Source organism: Leuresthes tenuis, unplaced genomic scaffold (genome assembly GCF_036924035.1).
Source record: "Leuresthes tenuis unplaced genomic scaffold, fLeuTen1.0.hap1 SCAF_5, whole genome shotgun sequence".
NCBI lineage: Eukaryota > Metazoa > Chordata > Actinopteri > Atheriniformes > Atherinopsidae > Leuresthes > Leuresthes tenuis.
In genome coordinates this window covers 31,585,730-31,613,201 of record NW_027325359.1, presented here as the reverse complement: position 1 = coordinate 31,613,201, position 27,472 = coordinate 31,585,730, and the positions used below count along the sequence as shown (strand labels likewise).

Genomic DNA, 27,472 nt, shown 5'->3' with positions numbered 1-27,472 from the left:
TTTTCATGAGGAATGGTGCATTTATTGTTTTTTCACATACATAAAACCATATGTGCACTGTAGCCAAAAATGTGTATATTTACAAAAAAGAAAATCAATATACACAGAAGAATTATAATACAAGAAAAACAGAATCCTTCAGTAATCCTGACAGCAACAATGAGTACGAACTAAACTTTGTAAAGTTTTTGTGCAGAACTTTTTCTTACAAGATGAAGTGTTTTTCATTTACAAACCTCAGAAGCACATTAAATATGAAAGCTGCAGCCCACATTCTGTGTGTGTGTGTGTGTTTTTCAATGAAACCTTGTTCGCTCGTGTTCAGTGCATTCAATACATTCTTAAATCAAACTGAAAATTGGATCTTTTCACAAGACTAAAATCTTTTGTATCAAAATTGAACTTAATCAAATAAAACAAAAACTCTTCTAGTGTTTGCTTCCGCCTGTTACACCTCAAGGCTCATAACTCACCGAGTGTCTCGGAACGACCCGTACGCAGAGCAGCTAGTTCTGGGTGGAGATTATTCACCGACTGAAAGACAACGTGGGGCCGAAAACTTAGAACAGTTTCTGCAAATACGAATTGGTTCGTATTCAGCGACACCGCAGGTTAGCCCGGTCGATTATCTGCCATCTCACACAGAAGGCCAGACCTTTAAAATGCATGTAAACAGGTTAATCCGACCGAGATCATACGAAGCTCATCTTTCACGTGACTGAAAGCGAGTTCAGCTGTACTAAGCAACAGAAGCCGTCTTCTCACCCAGTCTGACAAACTTTGTTTAAGAACTCAATTCTGCTCCTGCGCATGCATGCTGGGAAAAGAATCGCCTGTTCTGAATCAGACCGGTTTATTTTCTAAACCACACAACATCCACCTTCCAGCCCCATGTGACAACATTTATGCCACAATAAATGACCGAGGTTTGGGCTGTTTTAGAGGGCGACATTGAGCAGCTTTAAGCCATCAGAAAACCTTTTGATTCTCCAAACTGAGAGCGCTCCGACTGGACCTGATCACCTGACTGAACCTGCGGGACGTATAAACTCCCAAACCTCACGTGCAAGAAAACACTATTCAAACAGCTTAAAAAAAGAAAAGAAAAGGTCAGTTTAGTATGTCCTTTCTGGGCTACTGTAGGGACATGGCAGGAAGTTTCTCACAGTTACTGATGACAGTCGGCTGAAAAGGTTTCAGGCCTCCCTTCCAATCACCTTTTGGGTCTCCGTGCATGTAACGGGTCAACAGGAGGCGTGAATAACAGCGATCCTCCTGCAGTATCGCCTAAAAACGAGACTTGGAGACCTGGTGGACTGACCGACAAAAGCACACACGAGGTTGTGAACTGGCTTTTAGTCACACGCGACAGCCACAGCAGGACATTAAGGGCACATTTTGTGGGGAGAGATGAGCAGTGCTCAGCCTGGGTAAATTCTCACAGTAAGCTGCATCCCAAATAAAAAAAGAAGAAAATAAAGTCTTTAGTGCCCATTTAAACAGCCCCAAAATGTCCCCTGAACGTGCCTAAAGCAGCCTCATTAACGCTTTGTGTTTCTGCGGAGAAATTCTGCTCTCATCACCGCTCCCTTCTCAAAAAAAGTGCACTGTGAGCGGTTTGATTAGAGGAAAACCTGAAAACCTCCATCACACGCCTGACACTGACATTTGGAAAACACGCTAAACCCGGCAGCGTCTGAAACTCATTAACAAAAAGCTCTGCGGCCCAAATCTGATTAAGAAAAAGCTGCCAGCGTCTGATGGTGAACAGAGGCAGCCGGTCCCACCTTCATGGAAACTGCAGTGATTTGAATCCCACGGGAGCCACACAAGAAACTCTGCTGCTCGACAGATCTGCGGATTTGTTCACGCTTTGGTTCTGAAGACACCGGTGTTGCTCACCTTGATTAATTTGAATGCAAAGGAGGGAAAGAGGAATCGATACATATCCCAAAAAATACCTTTAGCAAATAGCAGCTAGTTTGATAATCAGTCTTTATGTAAAATAATAAAAATGTGTCCATGTCCTCCAAGCTGGAGAAGATGGGAAAATAAATAATTTCTATGCCAACACATATGTTTACTCTTGCATGTGCGTGTGTGTGAGATGCGTGTGCCAGTTTTTAATCTATCCCAGCAGCAGCCCGGACAGGGCGTTCAGGTCTCTCATGTACGGATTGTCGCTGAGGATGCGGTCGATGCGCTGCTTCTGGTCGGGGAAGATGTCGTACAGCTTTCTCTTCAGTTCCGACGTCTCCCCCGGCGACCGCTGAGGCGGGGGAGAGGGTGACGGGGAGGGTGAGCGGCGGGGCGGGTGCCATTCAGGTGGCCCGGAATGGGGCCAATGTGCGGCAGGGTGGGGCGTCAGGGAGGTGGAGGTCCGAGGGGCGGAGTGAAGGGCCTGGACGTAAACGGGCTGTTGCTGCTGGGACGAGGGCCTGAAGTCTGGGGGCCGCAGAAGGGGAGGAGTGGCTGGAGCCCTCCTGACAGGAAGACACAAAGAAGAAGCTAAATTACTGCTAAACAACAGCAACCATGTTCAGCATCCTTCATCTGCCGTGAAAAGGACATCAATCGTGGGGTTCTTCTGGTCCCCATAAGCTGAGGAATACGCACCTGTTGTCTTTCCGTAGGAAGACGTCCAAGTGAGGTCCGTTTTTCCCCAGAGGGTCATCAGGGATCATGAAGTGATCCTCCACAAAAGTAAACTGCAGCAACCTGCCAATCACAAGGAAAAACGTTCACAAACTGCAGCTGAACATGGAAACCGTGTGCCTCTCCGTGTGAGACGCACAACAACCACCAGAGGGCGACACAACCACACACAAAAGAACTGCAGTTTCCCCTCTACCCTCCAGTAAAGTTAGGCCCACACCATGGACACGAACACGATTCAGCATGTGAAAAGGTCGGAAGTTACAGTCGTTTAATGAACATGGACTTAAAGTGAGCCTGAGTGAACATTACACTCACAGTTTTGGTTATATGTTCTCTTACATTCATCATTAAACTGTTGCTCCAAAATGCTCCACATTTAAGAACTTATTTAGAATCAGTATTTTGTCAATAAATAAAATGATGTCTGTATCCAATGAGAACGGATCTGAACCAGCAGAGCAAGACACGATGGTAATAAAACATCTTTATTGCGATCGATCCCTTGCTTTAGTTGTTAAAAACTCCTTTTAGTTCCTTTTAAAATGAGCGTAAGATGTTTTAGTTTATTTGCATGTAATCTTTGTGTTTCTCAGAACCATCTTATTAGAGCTGGCCGTAAACATGTTTGTATGAAGGAGCCGTTTCCTGTTCCTCTTTGAAATGAACGTAAATAAAACATAAATCTTTAGCATTAGTCAGCAGCCTCGGTGGACTTTCCAGCATCACGTTGGGTAATGGAACATGTCAGTGGATGACTAACCGAGCTGAGCTACATTACACACAATCACCTCTCTTGAATGATCCTACGCCAGGTGTCGGAGGTATCGACAAAGTCCCTTAGGTTGTCGTTGGTTACGATGACCCCATCTGTTTTTTCTGCCAGGTGAAGCAGGAACCTGTCAGAAGAAAAGACAGACTTTTTACTCAGGATTTTCCCTGCGCTCAAAGGTCGGACGCTCGTTCACGGCTTGGACGGTGCAGCCCACAACGGGAAACCCAGTGGACAAGAAACAATTAAAGAAGTGAGCCAAGAAGACGTATCATTATGTAGGCTTTAACCAGGCAACCCTTCACAAAGTGACCTGAGATATCTGCTACGACACACAAAAACCCAGCAGGTACTGTGGTATTTTACACCAGCTTGTTCAGAGGTAATTTAGCAGACATCATTTATCATAAAACAGCTTAGTAAGCAGTGGGCAGGGTGTGTGAGGGGGGTGCAGTGTTGATGTTTGTGTGGGAGGAGAAAAGCTCATAATGAAACCAAAAAATCCCAAAATAACAGAGCTACTGTGTTCACCTGCAGGTCTGTAACCGAGTCTGTTCTAACTGCAGCTCAAATCAGAGCATCCGAAGCGTCTACTTCAGCTGTGACACGCGTCTGGCGTAATGGCGGCTGAAGACTGAGAGCGTACCTGTCGTCGTGTGAGGATATCCTCTGTCCACAGACTTCTCTGGAAGGAGTGAAAGAGAGCAGCCTCAGATCCTCAAGCTGGTTCAGAAAATGTTGCTCTGCAGAAAAAAAACGATAAAGACAAGAGTTACAGCTCTGTGTAAAAGTCTTGAGCCAACCCTCATTTCTTTATACTCCCAGAAAAACAGGAAGTGGAGATGCAACATCTGAGTTTGTACAGTTCTAAGGAGGTTTGAGCACCTTTATTCTTCTGGTCAGGGAGCCAATACGGCGACAAAATAAAAACTAATCCATAATAACCCGTGACAGTACAGATCTGATGCATTTGTACCTGTTGTGAGTCGGTCTCTCTTCTGACGCCACTGAGGGACAAACACTGTGATCTCCCTGTGGCCCCTCCTCCAGAACGTCTCCACTGCCAGCGCGATGCCGCGACAGGAGAAGAAACGATGAAGGCCGTGACTGGCGAGGGGAGGAAAAGCAGCGATGTTAGAAAACAACAACAGCGTATAAATGGATGTAATGGTGGGGCTCTGGAAGGAAAGGCTGCACAGCTTTTTTTGACAAACAGTCGCACAAATGGAGAACTACTGCACTGTGGGACAGTTAAGAAGGGGCGTGTCGGGGGCATTAGGAAGGAGAACAAAAGGGTGACCGTAAGCTGCTGGTTCCACCTTTTTAGGGAACCACTGTGCAAAAACTGCAAGTTGCATTAAATAAAACGACTGAACCGTGAGCATCAGAATCTTGTGCTGGACACAGACGTATATATTTATGGCTCTACTGTGTATCATGTAGTTTTTATGGTAGGTTAAAGAGACTCTGCACCTTTAAATCTGAAGAGATAAATTCCCAGCTCAGAAATAAAGTGAGACAACTACAGCTTGGACACATTCTGGATCAATTTGAGACAAAACCAGCATCAATGAAAGTCACAAAAATTAAACCGTGATTGTGTAGAAACCATAAAAGATATAAAAATACTGATTCAGTCATCAAAAGTCCAACTTTCTGTGATTCTTTGAAACTTTCCATACTGTTTTTACTGTAAAATTTGTGTGAGCTACACGGCTCCAAAGAGGGCTGGGTTTTCTCACTAGTTTTGGCAAAATCCCATTGTTCTCTATGGGGAAAAACACTCGAACCAACTTTAAAACACTATGTGACGGATCCTAGCCAGAAACTGTAAGAAAGAAACAGTAAGAAAAGCAACTTAAAACAGGCTCTCAACAGTCCTGATAGAACTCATTTCCAACCTGGTTTAAAGGAACACAACAAAAACACACAATGAACCAGCTGACCCAGATCGTTGGCAGTGACGTGAACAAGCCCACGTCACTCAGCTGTGGTACAACATATTGGTAGATAGGGCAGAAAACCACAGAACATTGAAAAAAAAACGTGGCACCAGAGATGAGAAACTCCCTCAGAGCCACCGGCCTCGCTGAGCAGGAAGCTGCATGCCGCAGCCAAAGACCTGTGATTGAGTACATTTGTGTCTGGGTGCCGTTTAATGGTCTTAGATGTCTGTGGTAAACATTCAACCCGTAAACGTTGGGTAAATATTTTCAGGGGAAATGTCTGACGACGAGTGTCAAACCAGAAGTTCTATTTTCAGCTCACAAGGTTTCTGTCATCACTGTTCAAAGCACCAGGAAACATGCTTCATATGTTTACTGTGAGCTCAACAGCCAGCTATAACGACTGTCAGCAAGCGTTTAAAACTCCTGAATTCACGTAAATGAATGGTGGATTTGTTCTCTCTTGTTTCAGCATGTGTATTTCTGTTGTCTACACAGGTTATTTCCCTTTGTGCTATCATGTCCAGAAATCTGGCCTCACGGGAGCTGCGGTAAAGCAGACGCACGGCGAAGAGGCTGGGTGAACGCTGACTGCACAGTGATGTCACACAAAACACGTAGGTCTGACCAAGGCAGCAAAAAGTTTCAAAGAGTTCTGTCACAAATAATGACTCAATCAGCTTGAGCTGCAGCTGAACAACGGCAAGCCACAACAAGAGCAGCACCAACGGATATTAATGGATTACAGCTCTGACATCAGTGCACGGTTGCTTCTTTCATAGTCATGAGTGCAGAGACTTCAGCGGGTGTTTTGTTGGCTTGCATAGGCAAGGAAAGGCAAGTTTATTTCTATAGCACAATCCAACAACAAGGTGATTCAAAGTGCTTTACAGAGACATTAAAACAGAAATAAAAAGCATGATTTCAAATTTAAACAAAAAAGAAATAAATAAGAACAATAGATAAAATCAGAACAATAAAGATTGAAGATTGAATAAAAATGTAATAAAATGATATATGAAAGATAAGATAAAATAAACTGTAATAAAACTGATAAAAATGTTACGCTTATTTGGAGCTTTATTCAAAAGCAGCTGAAAATAGATGTGTTCAACCTGGACTTAAATACACTGAGTGTTTCAGCTGATCTGAGGCTTTCTGGGAGTTTGTTCCAGACATGTGGAGCATAGAAGCTGAATGCTGAACTTTAAATTCTATCCTCTGATGAACAGGCAGCCAGTTTAAAGACCTCAGAACAGTACTGATGTGCTCCACTTTTTTGGTCTTAGAGTTCTGACTGAGCTGTAGGTGTCTGACTGACTTTTTAGGTAGTTCTGTAAAGATGCTGTTACAATAATCAAGCCTACTAAAGATGAATGCATGGACTAGTTTTTCCAGGTCCTGCTGAGACATCGGATCTTTTAGCCTTGATATATTCTTAAGGTTGATAGTAGGCCGACTTTGTTATTGCCTTCATGTGTTTTTCCAAATTCCAAGACTCAGACCATACAAGAATTAAAAATCATATTTGTGGGGGTTTTAATTGTTCACTTTACAGACCATGCCAACAACTTTGAAGATGCTAAATATGTTATTGTGACGCAACCAAAAGTGAAATATTAAAAAACTATTTAGCATTCATAGAGCCATCTTTCTGCAGCATTTACAGCTGTAAGCTTCTTAGGGTTTGTCTCTATGAGCTTAATACATCTACCCACTGGGAATTTGTGCTCATTCTTCAAAGCAAAACTGCTCCAGCTCCTTCAAGCTGGAGTCCAGCAATCTTTGGCTCTCGAATACTGCTTTAGCAGGATGCTGAGGGTCTTTGGAAGACTGAAATACGTTTTCCTCAAAATGTTCCCCGGATTTAGCACCATCCATCATTCCCTCGGTTCTGTCTAGTTTACCAGACCCTGTGGATTCAGAACAATCCCCGCAGCATGACGCTGCCACTGCCATGTTCCCTATGGGGATGGTGTTGTTAGCAATTTCCTTGAATGACAAAACGTTAAGTTTTAGTCCCATCTGACCTGAGGACCTTCTTCCATATGTCTGGGAAGGAAAGCTCGGCTCTGTGGAGTGTACAGCTGGTCAATAGCCTTTCAGCTGCGTACTAAAGATGTTTTATTTCCATCTTTGTTGCCTCTCTGATTATTGCCCTCCATGCCTGGTCTATGACTTTTGGTGGACAGCCTCGTCTCTGCAGGTTTGTTGTGGTGCCATATTTGTTCCATTTTGTGATGATGGATTTAATGGTGCTCCATGGGATTATCAAGATTTTCTGATTTCACAACCCAACCCTTACATGTACCTCCTGTACCCTTGTTTGAAGAGCGCCTTGGTCTTCATGGTGCCTCTTGATTAGTGGTGTTGCTGACTCCAAGTGGACACAGGTGGATCTTATTCAACACATTTTGTGAGCTCTGGAGGTAATTGGCAGCACCAGATCTTACTAAGGGAGGGTGGACATATCTGCATGTGCCACCTTGTGTGTATTGTCTTCTTCCCCGTTTCATTCTACCAATGTGGATTATTTCATAAAGGTCCATTAGGTTTTGGACGTTCACTTTTGGAAGCCACTGTACATCTTTTTGATAACAAAATGAGAATCATAGACGCTGATAAAAATGTCCAAGATAAACTCTGACTGAGACCGAGAGAAGCGCCTGACCTGAATTCATCTTTCGATGGTGAAGATACTGATCTGTTATCGCAGGGGAAAAGTACAGATCCATTTCACACTCAGCGTCCTGGTACTTGTGCGGCACACATAACTGATTATACACAACATGATGAATTTCAGCCTCAGGGCAGATGCAAACACAAGGGAAGTTCCCCGACTGTTGAAAGAGAAAGTGATGAATGGCTCCCCAGCAGGAAGAGATCATATAATCACCAAAATCTTAGTGGAAACGTAAACCGATGAGGGAAAATATCTTAAAGCTCATTAGAATAACTTTACATCACATAAAACCCCTTTAGGGTCTAGATCTTTAAAGGCCCAATATCAATTTCTCACCGTGACTCTACACCTCTGATTTGCATTCTGTCAAGTAGGGAAGGTTCCTTTAAAGATCAAGTCATGCTGTAAATCTAGTCATCCGAAAGATGCCCAACACCCCCGTTGAAGGCCTAGATTTCTACTATGACTGTTACACCAGAACAAAAGGGCGCAATACCACGGAAATACAGAAGGCTAGAGGCATGTGGTAGGGCCAGGGACTGGAATTGGGATTGGGTCAAAGTGTTAATCCAGCCCTCATTTCTCTATATTTTGCTTCCAAGCAGCCAGACTTTCTTGTAATCTTTTAAAGTGGTCTTGAGTAACAGTTCTCCAGACTTTCCTTGGAAAGTTTTTCTTTCAGATGAATGTGTTTAAGCCCCTTAACTCTGACCTATGAATCATTCAAGCAGAGAAAAGGCTCCTAAATCAATGTGTCGACACATAACACACAACTTAGCAAAGAAGCCATTTTAAACTGGATCTTTAGGCTCTTTTTTACCAGCAGCCTGTCACAAAGACACATCATTTGTCCCCATTTTTTTTGTTGCATCTATGAAAAACAGCAAAGATAACACAGTTTGACAGACAGAAAATAGGATTTCTGCAGCAACAAGGTGATTCCCAAAGAGCTGTTAGCTGAAAACTTGGCATATCTCAGCATGGTGTGCAGTGTGTCCTTAAAACATTTGAGGAAACTGGACAAAAAGAGGACAAAAGAAGTGTCAGGCCTAAAAAACTATCTACAGCAGATGAACAGGATCTGAAAGTGATGTCCTTAAGAAAGAGGAAAAAATCCAGCAAAGACCTGACAGGACCTGAGAGATGCATCTGGACCTTCAGCTGATCCATCTACTGTTGGCCCAAGCCTCATCAGAAATGGTCTCCATGGAAGGGTGGCTGTCAAGAAGCCATTCTTAAGGAAGGGAAACAGGGACAAAAGGCTGAGCTATGCCAAATGACACAAGAAGTGGACTGAAAATCAGTGGCAACAGGTCTTATGGAGGGATGAATCCTCCCCAGAGCCCGGACCTCAACATTATTGAAGCAGTGTGGGATCATCTGACAGAGAACGGAACAAAAGGCAGCCGACATCCAAAGAAGAGCTTTGGGATGTCCTTCAAGAAGCCTGGAGAACTATTCCTGAAGACTCCTTAAAGAAATTACAGAAAGCTTGTCTTAGAGGGTTCAGGCTGTGTTGGAGAATAAAGGAGCTCAGACCAGATATTCAAGTTCCTCAGAATTGTACAAACCGTTTTAGTCTTACATACCGTATTTACTTTTATGTTCCCACATCTTTCAATAAAACATTGCACACATTTTCACTTTTTCTGAAAATGTATAATCAAATGAATGCTGGCTTAAAATTTCTGAAAATGATTTAAAAAAAATAAATTGCAGATCCTTTAAATGTATCAACTGTCAAAAACATTATCAGTCATAATCTGTTCATCCTGCGGGACATGCAGGTTGGAGGTGAACCATATTTTACACTTCTGGTAAAGAAGGAAGGACAGAGGAAGAAATAAAACAAAAGGAAGTGGTTGCCCAAGTGAGAAGTGAAGATGGTGTCATCCTGGATGAAGAGCATGACGACACAGCAGAAGAGAACATGGGAAAAACAGGAGGCTGAACTCCTCCTTTCCTTCCTTCCTTTTGGCCTACATTTTGACACAAATTCAGTTTTACTTGCAGAATTTCTGGATACCAGAGAAACTAAGAATACAGATTTTTACAAGAAAAGGCCTTTATTCTCAGAAACTCCTCCATACTACACACCGACACATCAATATCATTCTGCTACAACCGCTTTCGCTCTCCAGGCTCACGCACAGTCATACACAATGGTGATGAGTAACGTGTGAATGCGTGGGCAACGTTTTGGTGCACCAACACAATAAGGGTAGCAGCTGAAACTGACGCACTGTAACAGATGGTCTGCACGGTGCACGTGTGTGACCTGAACTGATGATGATATTGATGGGAAGGGCGGTAGCTTCATAAGTAAAAGGAAAGACGTGGTGTTTGTGTGACAGGTGTGGGAAATGATGCCCTTAAAACACAGATTCGATTTGTCATCCGATGAGTTACAACCTCTAGTCTTCACATCTTCTCCCTCAAAAAAAGCTGAACCCTAGATTCAGTGAAATAGCAGCATGTCGAGATTACGTGTGTGATTTCTATCACTCATCATCAGCTTGTTTTTTTAATATTAGAGCAACTGCTGAGAAATCATGCCAGTTGCAGCTTGGTAGCATGGTAGTAGTTCCTAAAATGTGCCAGTGAAGCAAAGCCTTCTCCTGTGTAGTCTGTGCTGTTATAGATTTATTTCTATCTGCACCAAATAACAAAAAAAGGTGGAAAGTATTCAGCAATCCAAACGGATCACATAACTGTGACAAGAACATAAAATCATTGTGGATTCAGGCCAGTAAAAGGGCAGATAGGATGGTCCCAAAGGCACCGACACTGTCACAAACTCTGTTTCTAAGCCATAAGGGTTTATGTCTTGTAGCTAGTTAACAAAACAGAGCACGACTGTATGCGTCCAAGTGTTCATATGCAAGCTTATTTTAGTTTGCATGAACACAGGTACCGTATTTTTCGGGCTATAAAACGCACCGGGTTATAAGGCGCATTAAAGACACAAAACTCAGAGCAGTCAAACTTTATTCAACTCACTTGCGCTGAGTTTGAAATGCGCTTCGTCAGCATGTCTCTGAGCAGGAGCCATTTTTAGGGCAGCGGGTATAGAAAATTAATGAATGAATGCACACACCTTAATGTTGAAGCACACATCGTATTACTCTGCGAGGCTCATGACTACGGTGGCCCGTAATGCTCAAACCAACAAGCAGTGCAGCTTCGTAGCTTACCAAGGACGTCCTAAAACATTTTGACAGATTTTTGAGCGCTGTGTACCACATAAAAATCGGCTCTAGGTCAGAGAGCACAGCCAGAATTAATTCATACATTAGGCGAAATGCATTTTAAGACGCACTGTTGATTTTTGAGAAAATTAAAGGATTTTAAGGGCGCCTTATGGTCCGAAAAATACGGTATATGTGGGTATCTGACCGCACAACTGCTGATCAACTGGACACGTTTCAAATTCTTCATTCCTCATCATTTTTGAGGACTCATTTATAGACATAACAGGTGTGATCCAAGCCATTGCAGCTTCTGACTGAAGTCCCCGCGGGTCTTGTACAGCAGCTGTAATTTCTACAAAAAGCGGCAGGTTGAGAAGGAGCTTTGTCATAAAACTGTTTAACCGTCTGTCTAAATTTCTTCACAGAGTCAAAAATAACCTTTATTTACAAATCTGATGACAATAACCACAGTTAGCAACATGGATGTCCATTTAATTGTAAGCAAGAAACCCCTCTAAGGCTCTACTTGAGGGGCAATATTAACTCATGCTTGCTAATGACCAACACAAGAGTCAGCAGGAACCTCCAGTATAGTCCCGTTTCTTGCAGATCAAAGAGGAAAAGATCTAACCTGATGCTCCAGATGGCTAAGTGCACATATATATATATTAGGGATGCAACGGTACCCGGTGAAATATTGAACCGTTCGGTCCGCTATGCACGATACAATACGGACCTCAGGTTTTTACGTACTGCAATTCATTTTGCGCGGATGCTTTACAGGCCACTGTGTGCCTGTTCAGGCAGGTGAAAAGCCCCCCCGCAGGACGCGAGTTCATGTCCAATCGCTGTTGTGCCTCCACCCACACACTCCCTGTCAGTCACACTACTCTAACTGGAGGCGGGTTCAAAGTGCTGCTCGCACACGGAAGCAGAAAAAAGAAAACAAAGAGGCGTGGCCAGCACTAGCCGAGGAGTTGAGAGCAGCGATGGATTAACCATCGGGAGCACCAGGACATTTCCCGGTGGCCTGGCCGCCAAACCGGCCCGATCGCCGATGGTCGGTGGGCCGTCTCGTGGGGGCTGGTCTAACAGAGTCTAACAGCGGAGTAATGTTCGGTTAGTTAGACTAACTGAGAGCGTGGCGTCTGTGTGCTGCGACTAATGGTGCGTTCAGGTTGTACACGCATGTTGGAATCTCTGAGCTCCGAGTCAGAATTTAAATTTTACCATTTGAAAGTCGTGTTTAGTAACTGTTAACTTGAAAGAAAAGTGTTACATTATTCAGTACAGCAGTGATACTGGTATGTCTACAGTTGCTGCTGACAAGCAAAATAAAGAGAGAATTTTGGGAGAAAAAATATTGTTCTCTTGACTAACAAAACACGTACCGAAACTGAACGAAACCGTGGCCCAAAAACCGACGTATGGACCATACCGTGGGTTACCTGTACCATTGCATCCCTAATATATATCCACCACTACTGACTTCTGTCGCAGCCAAAACTCACAGTTAGCTGCAGGTTAAGATCTGACCGACCCAAACGTGTGTGTTTTGGCTATAAACACAGTTTAGGTGCTCAGACAGATGGGATCCCGCCTGATCAGGATCTTAAGAATCTCACAAGTATCCAACGACACTAAAGAGTAATAATAATTTTTAAAAAAACGTCTCTTTACACTCAACAGATTTGTGCTTTCAGTGAGAAACAATGACAACAATATCCACTGAGCTGAGCTAATAAAACACTGCGAAAATAAAGTGAATGTTTCTGAGATCACAAAACAAACGAGTCTGTCTACAATCAGCATTTAGAGTTGACTGCCGGGGAATCCAGAACTGAGAGCATGCATTGTTCCAGCAGCCGAGCGGGAATCATAACCGTGGATTTTTGTGCCCGTAAAGATGAAAGCTGTCAGCCTGAATCCCCTGAAAGCAAACTCAAAGTGAGAGCGGAGGATTCAGCATGGCCTGAAAGTAAAGAGTAGGCTCCGCTGTCGTTTTATTGATGAGACAGATCTTTTTAAAACAAACTTAACTCCAGGAGAGCGCTTTGCTCTGCGAGGTGCGAGTACCCGACCCACTGACTCATTTCTGTGAACTGAAATCTACAACAAATGTGGTTCTGATCAGTTTCTGCCACAGGAAGTTTTCCTTTTGATGAGCACCGTTCACAAAGCACCTTCACATCATGTGTTACTGTAATACCTTGTTTACTGGCTGTCATGTGTGTGAACTTACGCCATGGCCACGTTGCTGCCGTCTATGATGATGTGCCTCAGCTCTGGGTTTCCAGGCTCATTTGGTAGGTTCAAGGTGAAGGGCGTCCTCAGTGACTGGTGGAAACGACCCAAGCAAGTGACTGGGGGGGCAGGAGGGTCGTTTGTGGGAGGAGTTCGGGCCATGCTACCCTGAAAACCCACGTGGCTGATGGTCTGATAGGGAGAGGCTGCAGGTCGGTGGATTGGCTGAGCTGACTGAGAATGAAAGAAGAAACAAAAACACAATGATGTGATTCATGTGTGAATCAAAGTGAAACCTGACAAAGCCATCGCGATGCGTGGGCACTTAAGATAACAGCTCATTCTCAGCTCTGCGAGGTGAAATTTGGTTATGCAAAATAACAGCGCAATATTTCAAACAATCTGACCAAACAAATATGAATGTATGAAGGCATGAAAAGAACAGCAACAGAGAAAAAAAGAGTAAGAATTAGGAATGATCATCAGTGCTCACAATGACTTGAACTGACTCATAGTTACAGTAGTAATTACATTCTGTGACTACTACTTTGCAGAGAAAAAAGAAAAGTCCAAATCCAGCTGGAGCCCAGAGAAACCAGCGCATCAGACACAACTTCTCGCCCGAGGCAGCTCCACTGCTGGCTCAGAGTCACCGGCTCTTCTTCACACTTAGACAAACTGGTGCGACAGCAGCACCAACGTTTCACGGGACTAAAGCAAAGTCACCATCAAACAAACCAACTACAACTTTGTGAATAGTTTAGAGAACAAAGCCACTGTCGGATCTAGTGTTTCTGAGCTCAGAGGGCCCATTTTACTGCCCTTTAAGCAAAGTTCAGATGACACAACTGTCAGCTTTGTTGGATCGGCGTGTTGTTCACACAACATGCTTTTCTTGTGATCAGGTTTTAAGGTTCTAGTGTATTCACACTTCTCATGTGACGCATCTGTCTGAATGTCAGGTCTCTCGTCATCATCGATGTTGCACTAAGCTGAAAGAAGTGCCGGGTGATTGCAGCAGTTCCTCTCTACGCCTTTTTTCTCCCTCAAGTCTATCATGATGGGTGTTCCCGACTCAACTTTCAATACTAATGAATTCTGCTTAATTTCCTGAGTCCAGGCACATTGTACTTTCTGACCTTGCACTTCCTCACACTTGTTGTATTCCTCTTTTAAAGGGGAACTCCGGTATTATTAAACCTAGACCTTATTTCTGGCATGAAATACGTTCATCTACTCACCGAGAACAGTTTGGTGAAAGTCGGCGTCCTTCGGAAGCTATTTAGAAAACTCGTGATCAGCATATATCCATATAACGGAGTGAACGGGGCTTAGACGATGCAGCCTCTAAATAAGGCATTATCTGTCTTTATTTCACCAATACTTTAAGAAGAATGAATGAATGAACGTGTACTATAGCTCTGTTAGCTCATAGCTGCTGTTATATGGCTACTTGCAGCTATAGGAGAGCTAACGGAGGGATTTCTACACAGGCACTCTACTGGGACCACTTCATCCACACGCCCCCCTGGAGCACACCTCATTCACTCCGTGCTCTGTGACAGTCGGCTAACTTCACACGGAGTTTGCTACTGATAGTTTTGTGCAACATGGCAGGATATTTATCAGATTTTGACAACGTGAACGACGACTTTGAGTAAGATGGACTTTCTTACCGGAGTGAATAAGCTGTGCTGCAGCCATGCGTGTGGATGAAGTGGTCCCAGTAGAGTGCCTGTGTAGAATTCCCTCCGTTAGCTCTCCTATAACTGCAAGTAGCCACATAACAGCAGCTATGTGCTAACAGAGCAATTGTACACGTTTGTTCATTAATTCTTCTTAAAGTATTGGTGAAATAAAGACAGATAATGCCTTATTTAGAGGCTGCATCGTCTATGCCCCGTTCACTCCGTTATATGGATATACGACGATCGCGAGTTTTCTAAATAGCTTCCGAAGGACGCCGACTTTCACCAAACTGTTCTCGGTGAGTAGATAAACGCATTTCATGCCAGAAATAAGGTCTAGGTTTAAAAATACCGGAGATCCCCTTTAAGTTTCCACTCAAGGTTTCTCGTCGACTACCACATCAACTCCTCTCCTGCGGCTTCTTCTAAAAATCTAGCGTGCTGCATATTCAGCCAGAGTCCTGGGTGTGTCCGTTCACACAACTGTTTGAATGCAGAATTACCTCAGATCGGGGCCACTTGCCTGTAACCATCAAAGCTGACCTGCGATGTGAAAATCGAGCATAAATCTTGTAGCGTAAAGTGTAAACCTCACAAGCTCCATTTACACTCACAGTTTGGAACTACATCTATAGTTCAATGTCTCTGTATCGCTGTATAGGGGGAAGTAATACCTACACTGGGGGTTGAAGCCAAGGAGGCATTGGAGGCAGTCTGCCACTGAGGCGTGCTTCGAAGTGCCGTCACGCTCTCAACTTTCACCGATCCTCCCAAAGTCTGAGTCCCACATCGAGACAGGTAGTCCCTCTGTGAGATGCCGCCCCCTCCTCGAGCCAGATAGTCCGTTCGGGATCCTGACTGCGTGTCAAGGTTTGCCACCGTCATTATCCGGGAGGTTCTGCTGTCTGCCGTTTTGGTATCAGAGGGGATGACATCGTCGTCATCATCAATAGTAATGACCTCGTAGTTTCCAGCTCCTCCTTGAGCGCTGGAGCTCCTCTTGATTGTGATGGCCTAAAATAAGATTATAGTATTCTTTTGAAATATGATTTTAATTATCATTATGACTTGAATACAAGGTAGAAGATCAAATGTGAGGAAAAACAGATGCTTATGTAGTTTGGTATCTGCTGAATACCTGCTGAGTGCTCGTCTCGCTGCTGCTGCACTGCCTCCGGTGTCCCAGCCCATTGCTGCTGCCGCCGTGCCGGCTGGGCTTGATGTTCTCTTTAGACCTGCCTGGGTCAACCAACGCCCTGCTCGGCTCTCGCTCCTTCTCCCTGGAGCGAGACACTGTGGAAGAGGATGACGATGAGGAGGGGATGTCCAGGGTGTGCACAGAGTTCATTCGCCTTTCCTTTTCCTCTCCTTTTGACCCTGCCTGACAGCGTTTGGTTTCTTCTACTATTTTCTCCAGGACGAGAAAGGTGTCCTCCGTCTGTCCCGTTGTCTTGACAACTCGCTCCACCACTTCTTGCTGGTAACCCATGGTTCTGGAAAAAAATGTGTTCGGATAATGTCTCAGTTTGAAAGGATGAGTCATTTTTCCTTAAACACTTCAACAGACCTTGGTGGCTGCTACTATCACGTGTGAAATGGAGATCTAAAGCTCCGCCAACACGAGCTCGGCAAGTCGAGTGTACCGAAGTTAAAAGTTATTCATAAAACACAACCTAAAAAACAGGGAGACCTTCTTCTTGTTACAGTTTCTACTTCCACAAAAACACCGTCCTACAAAGACCTCAAGATGGGAAACGAGTGGCCAAAATTAAGCCAAAATTTAGACGTCTGTATCTGTGAAGTGATCTCTGTATTTTCTATAATTACTTTGGGGAATTCTTTTTAACTGGGTATGCTGGGATTATTCTTTAATGTTAGTCAATATTTGTCATGTTCAGGCTGTGCAGATTTAGGATTGAGCTCAAAATCTCATCCAAGTGGCTCCAGAATGCATCAGTTAACGCATCATATCCCTAAGAGACTCCTCAGGCCTTCTGAGCCTTTGCTGCTGCTTGTTTTACATCATCTCTGCTGCAGTTTCTGTGTTTAACGCAACAGATTCAGTATCAGGTTTTGTCTTTTTTACAGTCATCTTCCTTTCATGCAGCTCATCCGTCTTCCTGTTATTATCTCTTGGTGAATCCAGGTGATCACAACAGGACGAGACAGCTTTTATCATGTTTTTCTTAACAGATTTGTCAGAAAAGGTTGGATTATTGTTGCAGCTTTATATCTCATCTTGCACGGAAGCAGAAAGATAAATGACACGTCAAAGACAGCAACGCTTTCCTAAACAGCCACGATCTGATAACGACTGCAAACATTTCTAACCGTTTTGTTCGTTACCTGAAAAAATTGACCAAGCAGCGGAGGTTGGTTTCGGGACTGACGGCTTCTCCGTCCTCTGGAACGCCCTCACTGGACTCCAGCATGATCGGACCAGACACCGTGTTCGCTTTGGCTGAGGAGGACAGGGTTGAGGAAGCGGAGGGGGTTTTGGATCTGCTGCTGCCCCCTCGGCCCTCTCTGTCCCTCTGACGCTCCCTTGCCCTCTCAGGTGACTCCTCCTTCCTCTCCAGGGAGTACTGTCTCTTTGTGTCTCGAGTCTCGCTCTCAGACGAGCGCCGCTTATGTGAAGGCCGAGTGCCGTTGGGCAGCCCGACTTCAGGACCCAAACCTGTCCCGCCTCCAGTTTTCCCAGCTCCTCCAACAGATGCCGCCGCCACACCTTTCTCCTCGAAGCTGGTATCCAGGATGCGGTTGGACAGCTCCGTCACAGGGGTGCTATTCTGCGATCGGTCCTGGTCAATGTCTGCCATGCTGGGGTGCAGCACCTGGTTGAGCTGAACATGGACATGAGAATTATATTTGAAGATCCCATAAAATGGAAGGAACTACAGCCTTTGCACAGGGGGCGTCTGCTTCACCAGTTGAGCTTTACGGCACCCCCTGTGCAGAGGCTGCAGTTCCTCCATGCAGCTGGCCCAGGTTTGAGTCCCGGTCTGAGCCCCTTTGCTGCACATATTCTCCCACTCTCTGTGCCCCACTAGCACCCAAAAACACACAAAAAGAAAAGAGAAAAAGATTGTATAAAACACAGTCATTTGGTATGGTCACGGTTCATTCTGTATTGGCCCTCTTTGCTCTCATTACAGCCAGAGTTTGTTACTGCACGGAGGCCACCTTTCAGAACCCCTTCACACACCTTGAAGTTAAAAAGGGCAAATACAGTTAAAACCCGTTTTAAAATAAAGAAATTTCTATTATAGTTGCAGAGGTGTGGGCAGTGTGGCTGAAGGCTTTAAATAAGTCCAGCGTACGTGGTTACAATTCCAACAACTCCCAGCAATCCAAAAGTGGGGTGAAAAGAGTGTCTGCCGGTTCTATTTATTCAATATAAAAACGTTGAATGGGTATGAACCGACCTGAGAAGTTGTGTTTGTGCTGGTGGGGCTGTGAACCAGACCCAGTAACTCCTCCTTTAGGGCACTGGGCAGCAGGAGAAGCTCCATAGTGTATTTATCGTCTCTTTCCTCCACAAAGGACTTGAACGCTCGTTTCACTGCTGATTCTCTGTCACTTGGTAGACTTCTCTTTTCCTGGATGGAAACATACAGGCAGGTTTGAGTGTGTGGTTCCACATATTGATATCACTGTCGACCAGTTTTCTTAATTTAATTTCCTTATACAACACAAGAGAAAATGTTTCTTTAGAAATTCATGGAAAAACAGGATATAGGTGCAGTGATTTATTGAAAGGCGCAAAATAGGAGAGATTTGAGTCAATATAGCTCAAAAACAGAGTTTGTTCAGTTCTAAGCAGCTTTAAAGTGAATATCTGGTCTGAGCTCCTTTATTCTCCAACACAGCCTGAACCCTCTGAGACAAGCTTTCTGTCATTTCTTTAAGGAGTCTTCAGGAATAGTTCTCCAGGCTTCTTGAAGGACATCCCAAAGCTCTTCTTTGGATGTCGGCTGCCTTTTGTTCCGTTCTCTGTCAGATGATCCCACACTGCTTCAATAATGTTGAGGTCCGGGCTCTGGGGAGGATTCATCCCTCCATAAGACCTGTTGCCACTGATTTTCAGTCCACTTCTTGTGTCATTTGGCATAGCTCAGCCTTTTCTCCCTGTTTCCCTTCCTTAAGAATGGCTTCTTGACAGCCACCCTTCCATGGAGACCATTTCTGATGAGGCTTGGGCCAACAGTAGATGGATCAGCTGAAGGTCCAGATGCATCTCTCAGGTCCTGTCAGGTCACAGCTGGATTTTTTCCTCTTTCTTAAGAACATCACTTTCAGATCCTGTTCATCTGCTGTAGATAGTTTTTTAGGCCTGACACTTCTTCTTTTGTCCTCCACTTGTCCAGTTTCCTCAAATGTTTTAGGGACACACTGCACACCATGCTGAGATATGCCAAGTTTTCAGCTAACAGCTCTTTGGGAATCACCTTGTTGCTGCAGAAATCCTATTTTCTGTCTGTCAAACTGTGTTATCTTTGCTGTTTTTCATAGATGCAACTAAAGAAATGGGAACAAATGATGTGTCTTTGTGACAGGCTGCTGGTAACAAAGTGCCTAAAGATCCAATTTAAAATGGCTTCTTTGCTAAGTTGTCTGTTATGTGTCGACACAACACTGGTTCATCCCTTGAGTTCGGAGCCTTTTTTCAGCTTGAATGATTCTCACTTAAACTGACGTTCAAAAAGCCCGGAGAACTTTTGCTTAAGACATTTTAAAATACTACAGACAGTCTGGCTGCTTGGAAGCAAAATATAAAGAAACGAGGGCTGGATCAGGATTTTTGCACAGAACTAAAACCAGTACATTAGACCACCCAGTATGTGCTTAATTATGAAGTTGTCACACATTCATTTGTTGGACACTGCTGTACATTTAAATTGTGTCTGATAACATAATCCTTACTTGGAACAGTGCTACAAATTGCTGAACTCTGCTCTGAGCCATCACAACAGGTTCAGTTTGACCCAACAGCCAGAGGCGGCCTGGTTCCGGCACCATGACTTCAGCGCTCGTGTCCCTTATGAGCCTGTCCAAGAAGAGGCCCCGGGCGCCCGCGAAGATACAGTGCATGTCCACTGGGTACCGCTCTTCTTTCTGCAGCTCGGGGTCACACAGGCCTCGAATGTACTCCTGCAGAACAAGGAAGATGTCAGCTGCAGCAGCAGGTCGCCAACAACAACGTTACCAACTCTTGTTTTGTCGTTTAAGACCGTAGTGGTTTCGGCTGACTGACACACACACACACACTCACACACTCACAAACTTTGCTGCCACGTGATGAAACTGGACAGATTTATGCAAGGAATCTCCTGGCTGTGCAAATGTTTGGGTGAATCAGCTGCAGGTGGGTGCAGCAGCTTTCTTAGACATAATGTGTCACACTCCTTTCAGCATTGGTTAAACAAAACACTCAGCACGGACTTTGCAAAATGACTCATCAATGACGCAGCGAGAGAAAGAGACAAAGTCCGACCTGAGGAGGAAACATAACCCCAAATATCTGGGCTTGAACTTTAAAATGACGTAATGTAAAGAGTTTCCAGAAGTTTCAGCCTGTTCAGATGTCCAAACGGGTCGAGTCAGTGTTGCTGTAAGTTTTTTTTTTTTTTTTTTTAAACAGTTTAAAACAGAAAGTAAATGATTCTTCACTTACGTTTGGAAGCAAATCCTACTTAGACTGTATTAATCTGACATTTCGTTATTCCTGAGATCAGTAATTTGTGTGTATTTTCACTTGACACATGCTGATGTGCAACATTAAAACTGAAAACAGATGGAGAACCAAGCATTAACCAAAAAACACTGTTCATGCCCGGTGCCGACCGTTCTGGCACCAAATGCAGATGTGGACACATTTAAAGGGATGAGTTTCTTCTAACGGACCCCAAACAATCAGCATCTCCCTCAGTACGACCCCGGAGGTCACCTTTTATCAGGTCTAACCCTGATATTTCAGAGCTGAGCTGTTAATATTTCCACTCCTGAGAGATGCACCATTTCTTTTAACCATAGTTAAAGGTTCAGTCTTTACGGAAACAGTTGAGGTCCAAGGATGATTAAAGGCAAAAGGGACACCATGTCTGATCTGAGTGAGTGTAGAAATCTCTACCAAACACACCTAAAACTGCAGTCAACTGTATGTTTACAATGAAGGTGATGCTTTACAAGGCACCAGTGTTCTTTGCTTGATCTTTCATGGCCTGAAAACAACATCTATTTCTAATTTTATTAAACAGAAGTGAGACTGCACAAACAGTTCCATCTGCTCCTCAGAAGTTAGAGAGAAATACCTGCATCAGTGATCCTGCTGGTATGTAGGATCTGTGTGAGCGCAACACACACCACATCAATCAAACCAAGCCAAAGCAGCTCTGGTAAGTTCTAGTAACAAGGTTTTAGAAGGGAAACTAGAAAGTTGTGATGGGAATTCTAGTAGTGGTTTCCCAAACTGGAAGCAACAAGATAAAATGAACATCAGCGGTCATACAGGAAGTCATTTCTGACTCCCGTTTCACCCTCATCAGAAGCTGATCAGGCTGAGAGTGAAATCACAGTTCCCACATTACAGTCTCGGTTGACTGGCAGAGCTCCGAACAGCTGGTAAAGTTCACATATAAGGAGACGACTCGTGACTCAAGATGCAGAAGTGTGAAAGATGCTCTTGTTTGGGAAATCACAGAGGATAAAAAAAACTGACTGAGACTGGGATTTTGATGCTAGGTGCTGGTTTGCATGAGTAAGTATAAAAACTCTAAATGCATTTCAGGCTCACATGACTTAAACTGATGACTGTTTTGAGTTGATGTTTGTGTCAGATTAAGTGACTCATTTACAACAAACCCCTTTTATACAGGAGGGCTGCCACACTGGCTCACGAGTTTAGACCTGATGAGGACCTGAAACTACCTGAACATCTAAGGCACTTTCAAGTGGGCCGATTATTAAAAAAAGAAACATTTTCTGAGAATATATTTGACATACAGCAACCCTGTTACTTTGTTTTGGAGCCACATACATCTGATAAAGTCACCATTCAGAGTAAACCCATCCAGCCTCTCCACCTTTATCCCCTCCCACAACTTTGTTGTTACCTTGCTGTGAAAGTCAAAAGCCACTTGCCTTTTGCTTTGCTATTAACAGGAAATTTGTATCAGCAGTTTATTTCAACTTGTGAAATAACCTAATAATGCTTTACCTATGCTTAGTCAAACTTCATAAAGTGTGACGTGTGCCCCTCCAGGGGTGCTCCAAACGCTTTCAGGGAAGGTTCGGTGAATGAGGTGGGAAATATTATATTAGTAATCAAAAGAAGCAGCTGTGGTTGAACAGCACAGATGCATTCAGTGTGGGGAACTTTGATGTTTATCTTCCACTCAGAAATGAATAAACCACCTCAGGGCAGACTGTAAATGCATTCAGTGTGGTTTACACACACGTTAAACATCAATATGCGGTTATGTCGGCTCTCTTGCTAAGCGTGCATGAAAGGATTTAATATCATCATCACAGTTCATATGTATCCACGAACTGACTGTGGCGTCTTTTTCTAAAACTAGTCTGAGGAGCAGATCACGGTGTCAGATTTGTAAATTCTTGGTGAAATGTTTTATATCCCGACTGGAAAATACAACTTCTTCCTGGTGTTCTTTAGTTTTTCTCCAAGTTGGAAGAATTAGCAGAAGCATTGGCTTAACAAATAAATAAGAACATGAACAACACCAACAAGACAGAAGTAGCCGCACTGGAACCTGCCTTCACAAGAACACACTTTGGTGAAATGTTGCCCATATGCAGAAGCGTTCTTAAAGCTAGCCTCTAAAACCTTAAAACCATGGTGAGAGCCACCATTTTTGGAGCATCAAAGGAGGAGTTATGACGTGAATTTTGATGGCTGTATTACCTACCAACATGTTACTTTATAAATGGCGCAGCAATTTAACAACCTGGGACGGTTCAACGCGTGATTCGCAGCGAGACTGTGCCTGAAAGAGAGCTCACTACCAAATGTCTGTGGTACAACAGCATATGAGGGAAATGCAGGTATTTGAGAATAAAGGTGTAATAAAAAGTAAATAAATGTAACAGTATTAGTTTGGTGTGTGGGAGCCTGAACCGGCGTGTGTTAGTGTGAGCTCTCAGGCCATTTTCTTTATCCACTCTAATACCAAGGCAAATGTAAAATGGGTCCAAATGTATGTTTGCATGACAGCTTTGACATGTAGACTGATCTTAAATGAGGCTCATTTACTATTGTACCGCCTCTCTGCCGTACTTTGACCAAAGCCCGTCACAGACATTTCATTAACACCTCAGGACACGTGTCAACTTGCAAAAAAAGGCGGAATATGTATTATTCAAAATAATCTTAAAACAAATGTTAACATCCCAATAATTGGATTACTTCATCGGATTAATGACTACAGGGATTAAATATCACAAACTGTTATTTTCCTCAGTTCACAGTAAAGTCAGATACTGTCAGACAACAAAACTGCAACAAATTTCAGTGAAAAAATGATCACATATCTGAAATAATACAGGTTTAGACCTTAAAAATCACTGAGGTTATTTTGACTGTAAGTAAGTGTTCATTTTCATTGCAAATGAACAAAACATCTAAAGTTAATATTCAACTCCTTCAGAATTGAATAATTCAACATCATTTTCAAGGGCTTTTTCACTGTAATCGGTGGTTATAATTTATAGGCAGATGTCAGCACTGTGCTGCCTGAAATACTTTCTACCTCTGTGTGATAATGACACTCACCAGCCACTTTATTAGCAACAACCCTATGTTATCAAATATGGTGCTAATTCTGCTTTAATTAGCTCCATAAGATTAAATAAGCTCCAAAAACGACGCAGACAAATGAAAGCACTGCTAAGTAATGCAGCATTACACAGGGTCACAGAGACTGATCTCTCATCTATTTACTTTGTGTTGAAGGTTTTTCCCTTTTTATTTATGTTTGAAAGTATTTAACCTCTAAAATAAAAAGCCTCCCACAGTCTTATCTGCCCACTGACAACACTGTGATTACATTCTAGTCTCCAACACCCTCCCTTAACATTGCAAGCTTTAAAATAATATGTTATTAATGATTGTATTGCTTTATGAAAGAGAGCAAACTGCGCAGAGATGAAATAGAATAGAGATGAAAAGAACATAAGTTAACATAAGTGTTAATTTAACTCAACAAGTTGTTGCATCTAATCATTAAAATCAATATGAAACTTAAATGACCTTAAACAGCAGACAATACTGGTGACTTGTTTGATAATGGCAACAGTAAACTCTGCCAAATGTCATGACATTTGTGACTAAATACCAAAATGTGAATTAGAAAATTGTGTGGTAATATATAAGGAAAGTTATGTCTTCGTCTAAGTACCAGACAATGTGGTTGAGGGTGATAATACGTCTGACAAAAGAAAGTTTGTGTTGCAGATAAGGTGGCACAGACTGACTCGGCTTCATTTCTATCACACTTTTCAAACAGAAAGTGCAACTCAAAGTGCTTTACAAAGTAAAAGCAAATGTAGGATACAGCTATATATTAAGAAAAAGATAAAAGTATAAAATGATGATTTAAAACAGCAATAAACATTTCCAATCTCACAACCACCTCTTAGCTCTAAAGGTTTTAGAAGTCAGACACACTGCTGGGATCGTGCTGCCGATTATCTCACTTTTCTAATTATGAAAACGCTCCTTTTTTGGCATATGGAGCCTTTTAGAAGAGTATAGCTCAATAACCACATCACTTGGGCTGTTCAAATGTGGACTAGATTATCAGACAGATAAAGGAGATTTCTTTCAACAAGGTCTGTGATTTGTGAAAAAAAGGTTGGTTTTTTTGTTTTGATAAATGGAACTTTAGATCACATCCAACTTAAAAACCATATTAATAGGATTGATAATATAGGTTATAGATTCTCCTACAACTATTGCAAACTCTTTGAATCACAGTTTGTGATGTTCTAAACCTCTATACTATCAATGATGCGTGTTGGAAAGTGGAAACTAGTTTCAATCAGTTAGAGGACTTTGAATGCACCTGTTCATCTTCAACCGAAGAAGTGGCACAGGTGGTTATTTGCCCTATATTTGACTAAAAACGACCACATATCACAAAAACTGTTGGTCCATCTATTGAAACTCAAACTAAAACTAAAACTGCAGTAAAGAGGCTCACCTTTGCCTTCGACACGTCGTCCCTGTTTCCTCTGAGCTGCAGCCATATCTGCCGTAATGTTTTGCTGCCGTGAGGCTGTCCTGTGTGGTCCAATAGACCTATAATGGTGAACGCCACTTTAAAAACCTGTTCCACTCGAGGCTTGGCGCATTTCAGCTCCTCTTCTTTATCCTCCAGGACGGCAAACTCGTCCACAGTGAGGGCCTCTTGCTGCTGCCTGCCGACTGACGCAGGGAGCCTGCTGGTCGGCTGCTCCGGGTACGTTAGCTCGGTGACTGGTCGCATTCCGAGGAGGGGCCGCGTTGTTGACATTCCGCCTCTCGGTGTGACTGTCGCCTCTGACAACGACGTTTCAATATTCAAAGTGCTCAGCGTTGTTGGTAGACTTTGGTGTTTTCATGGTATCTGTTGGTGTGTATTCCGGAGCGACGCTGCAACGTTTTCAGCGTCTAACGACATGAACACAGTGGTAGCTAGCTTAATAACTCGGAAGCTCCGTGTGACGTATCCGGAAAGTCCCAGTGATGGCGTCATCAAAACACGACAGTCAAGCGAGTCCAAAGATGATTATCTGCCTAATAATTGTTCAAATCTCAACTAAACTCAAAGTGACTTATCTTCTCAGAACATCCCGATTAAAGATGAAGATCCTATGAGATTAAACACTTATTTAGAACCACCGACAATGATTTAAATGGAACACGTGTGTAGACAGCTGATTTATGCTTAGATAAATAATGAGAGGAGGTGTGCAGCATTTGGACTGTGTGCAGGATCAGACTGGCCAAACAAGTCAGACACATTACAGAATAGAAGATGTGCGCCTCCACCCTCTCGTGGTTGTGAGGCGTCACTGCCTAAAACAACCGCTGGACTAGTTTTTCCAGCTCTGCTTAAGGTTGGGATGTTCCATAAAATGTAAATAAAAACACAGTGTACTGATCTGCAAATTTCTCAAATCCATATTTTATTCACAATAGACTCACAGAATATTCACAGAAGACATATCAAATGCTAAAAGTGAGATATGCTTTAATATTTCATGAAAAATATTAACTCATTAAATTTCATGACAGCGAAATGTCCATATTTACCACTGTGTAACATCCCCCCTTCGTTTAACAACTGTCTGTAAACATCTGGGAACTGAGGAGACCAGCTGCTGGATCTTCGGGAAAAGGAATATTGTCTCGAGTTTCTCTTTAACCCTTTGATGATGTTATGTTCTGTAGATCAAGGTTCTTCAACCCTGGTCCTCGGGACCCACCGCCCTGCATGTTGTCGATGTTTCCGTCCTCCACCACACCTGATTTAAATGATCAGCTCGTCATCAAGCTCTGCAGTGGCCCGATAAGGAGCCATTCATTTGAATCAGGTGTGTTGGAGGAGGGAAACATCGAAAACATGCAGGGCGGTGGGTCCCGAGGACCAGGGTTGAAGAACACTGCTGTAGATGTGGAATTTCATTCTGAAATTGTAAAGTTTTTTTTGTAGATTATTAGATCTTTTCTTCTTGCCTCTCTAAGGTGCTCTTTTCATACCCAGTTATGTTACTGACCTGTTGCCAATTAACCTAATTAGTTTCAACATCTTTCTCCAGCTGTTTCTTTTTAGTACCACTTACGTTTTCAGCCTTTTGTTGCACCTGTCCAAACTTTTATGAGATGTGTTGCTGCCATCAGATTCAAGGTGAGCTAATATTTTTCAGGAAATTGTAAAATTTAAGACTTAATTGAAGACTAAGATGGAAATGTTGCAGCTGAACTGGATACTTGTTAGTAAGCTGTGTAGAATTCCACAAGGACATTTGCAGCAGAAGAATATTGTCTATAAAAATTTATTGGAGTTTGCTATCAAGCGTGAGCTGAGTGTTGGCTAAAGGGTCTCTTTAGAGGCTGATTACTTTACTTTATTGGCCACAGTGAACAAGAAACTTCAGGAAGCAAATGTTCTCCTCTAATATTTTAAAACTGCCTCATTGCAGCACTTTTGTGGTGTAATAAAGATAAAACAGACCAATTCCAAGGAGAAATGGTGAAACAGAGGAACATCAATCCAATGACAAAAACAGACATA

The 27,472-nt window shown here is 43.1% G+C and overlaps 1 protein-coding gene across 1 annotated transcript; it reads right to left on the bottom strand.

Moving 5' to 3' along the window:
- Positions 1-25,942, bottom strand: n4bp1 (nedd4 binding protein 1). Its single transcript, XM_072386656.1, has 12 exons — positions 25,397-25,942; positions 20,103-20,330; positions 18,605-18,778; positions 17,526-18,022; positions 16,318-16,672; positions 15,858-16,193; positions 13,490-13,725; positions 4,404-4,534; positions 4,074-4,170; positions 3,447-3,554; positions 2,617-2,718; positions 1-2,483 (listed from the first exon to the last, which is right to left on the bottom strand). The coding sequence occupies exons 1-12, from the start codon at positions 25,706-25,708 to the stop codon at positions 2,129-2,131; spliced, it is 2,931 nt and encodes a 976-aa protein (XP_072242757.1). The 5' UTR covers positions 25,709-25,942; the 3' UTR covers positions 1-2,128.
- Positions 25,943-27,472: the final 1,530 nt, after the last annotated feature.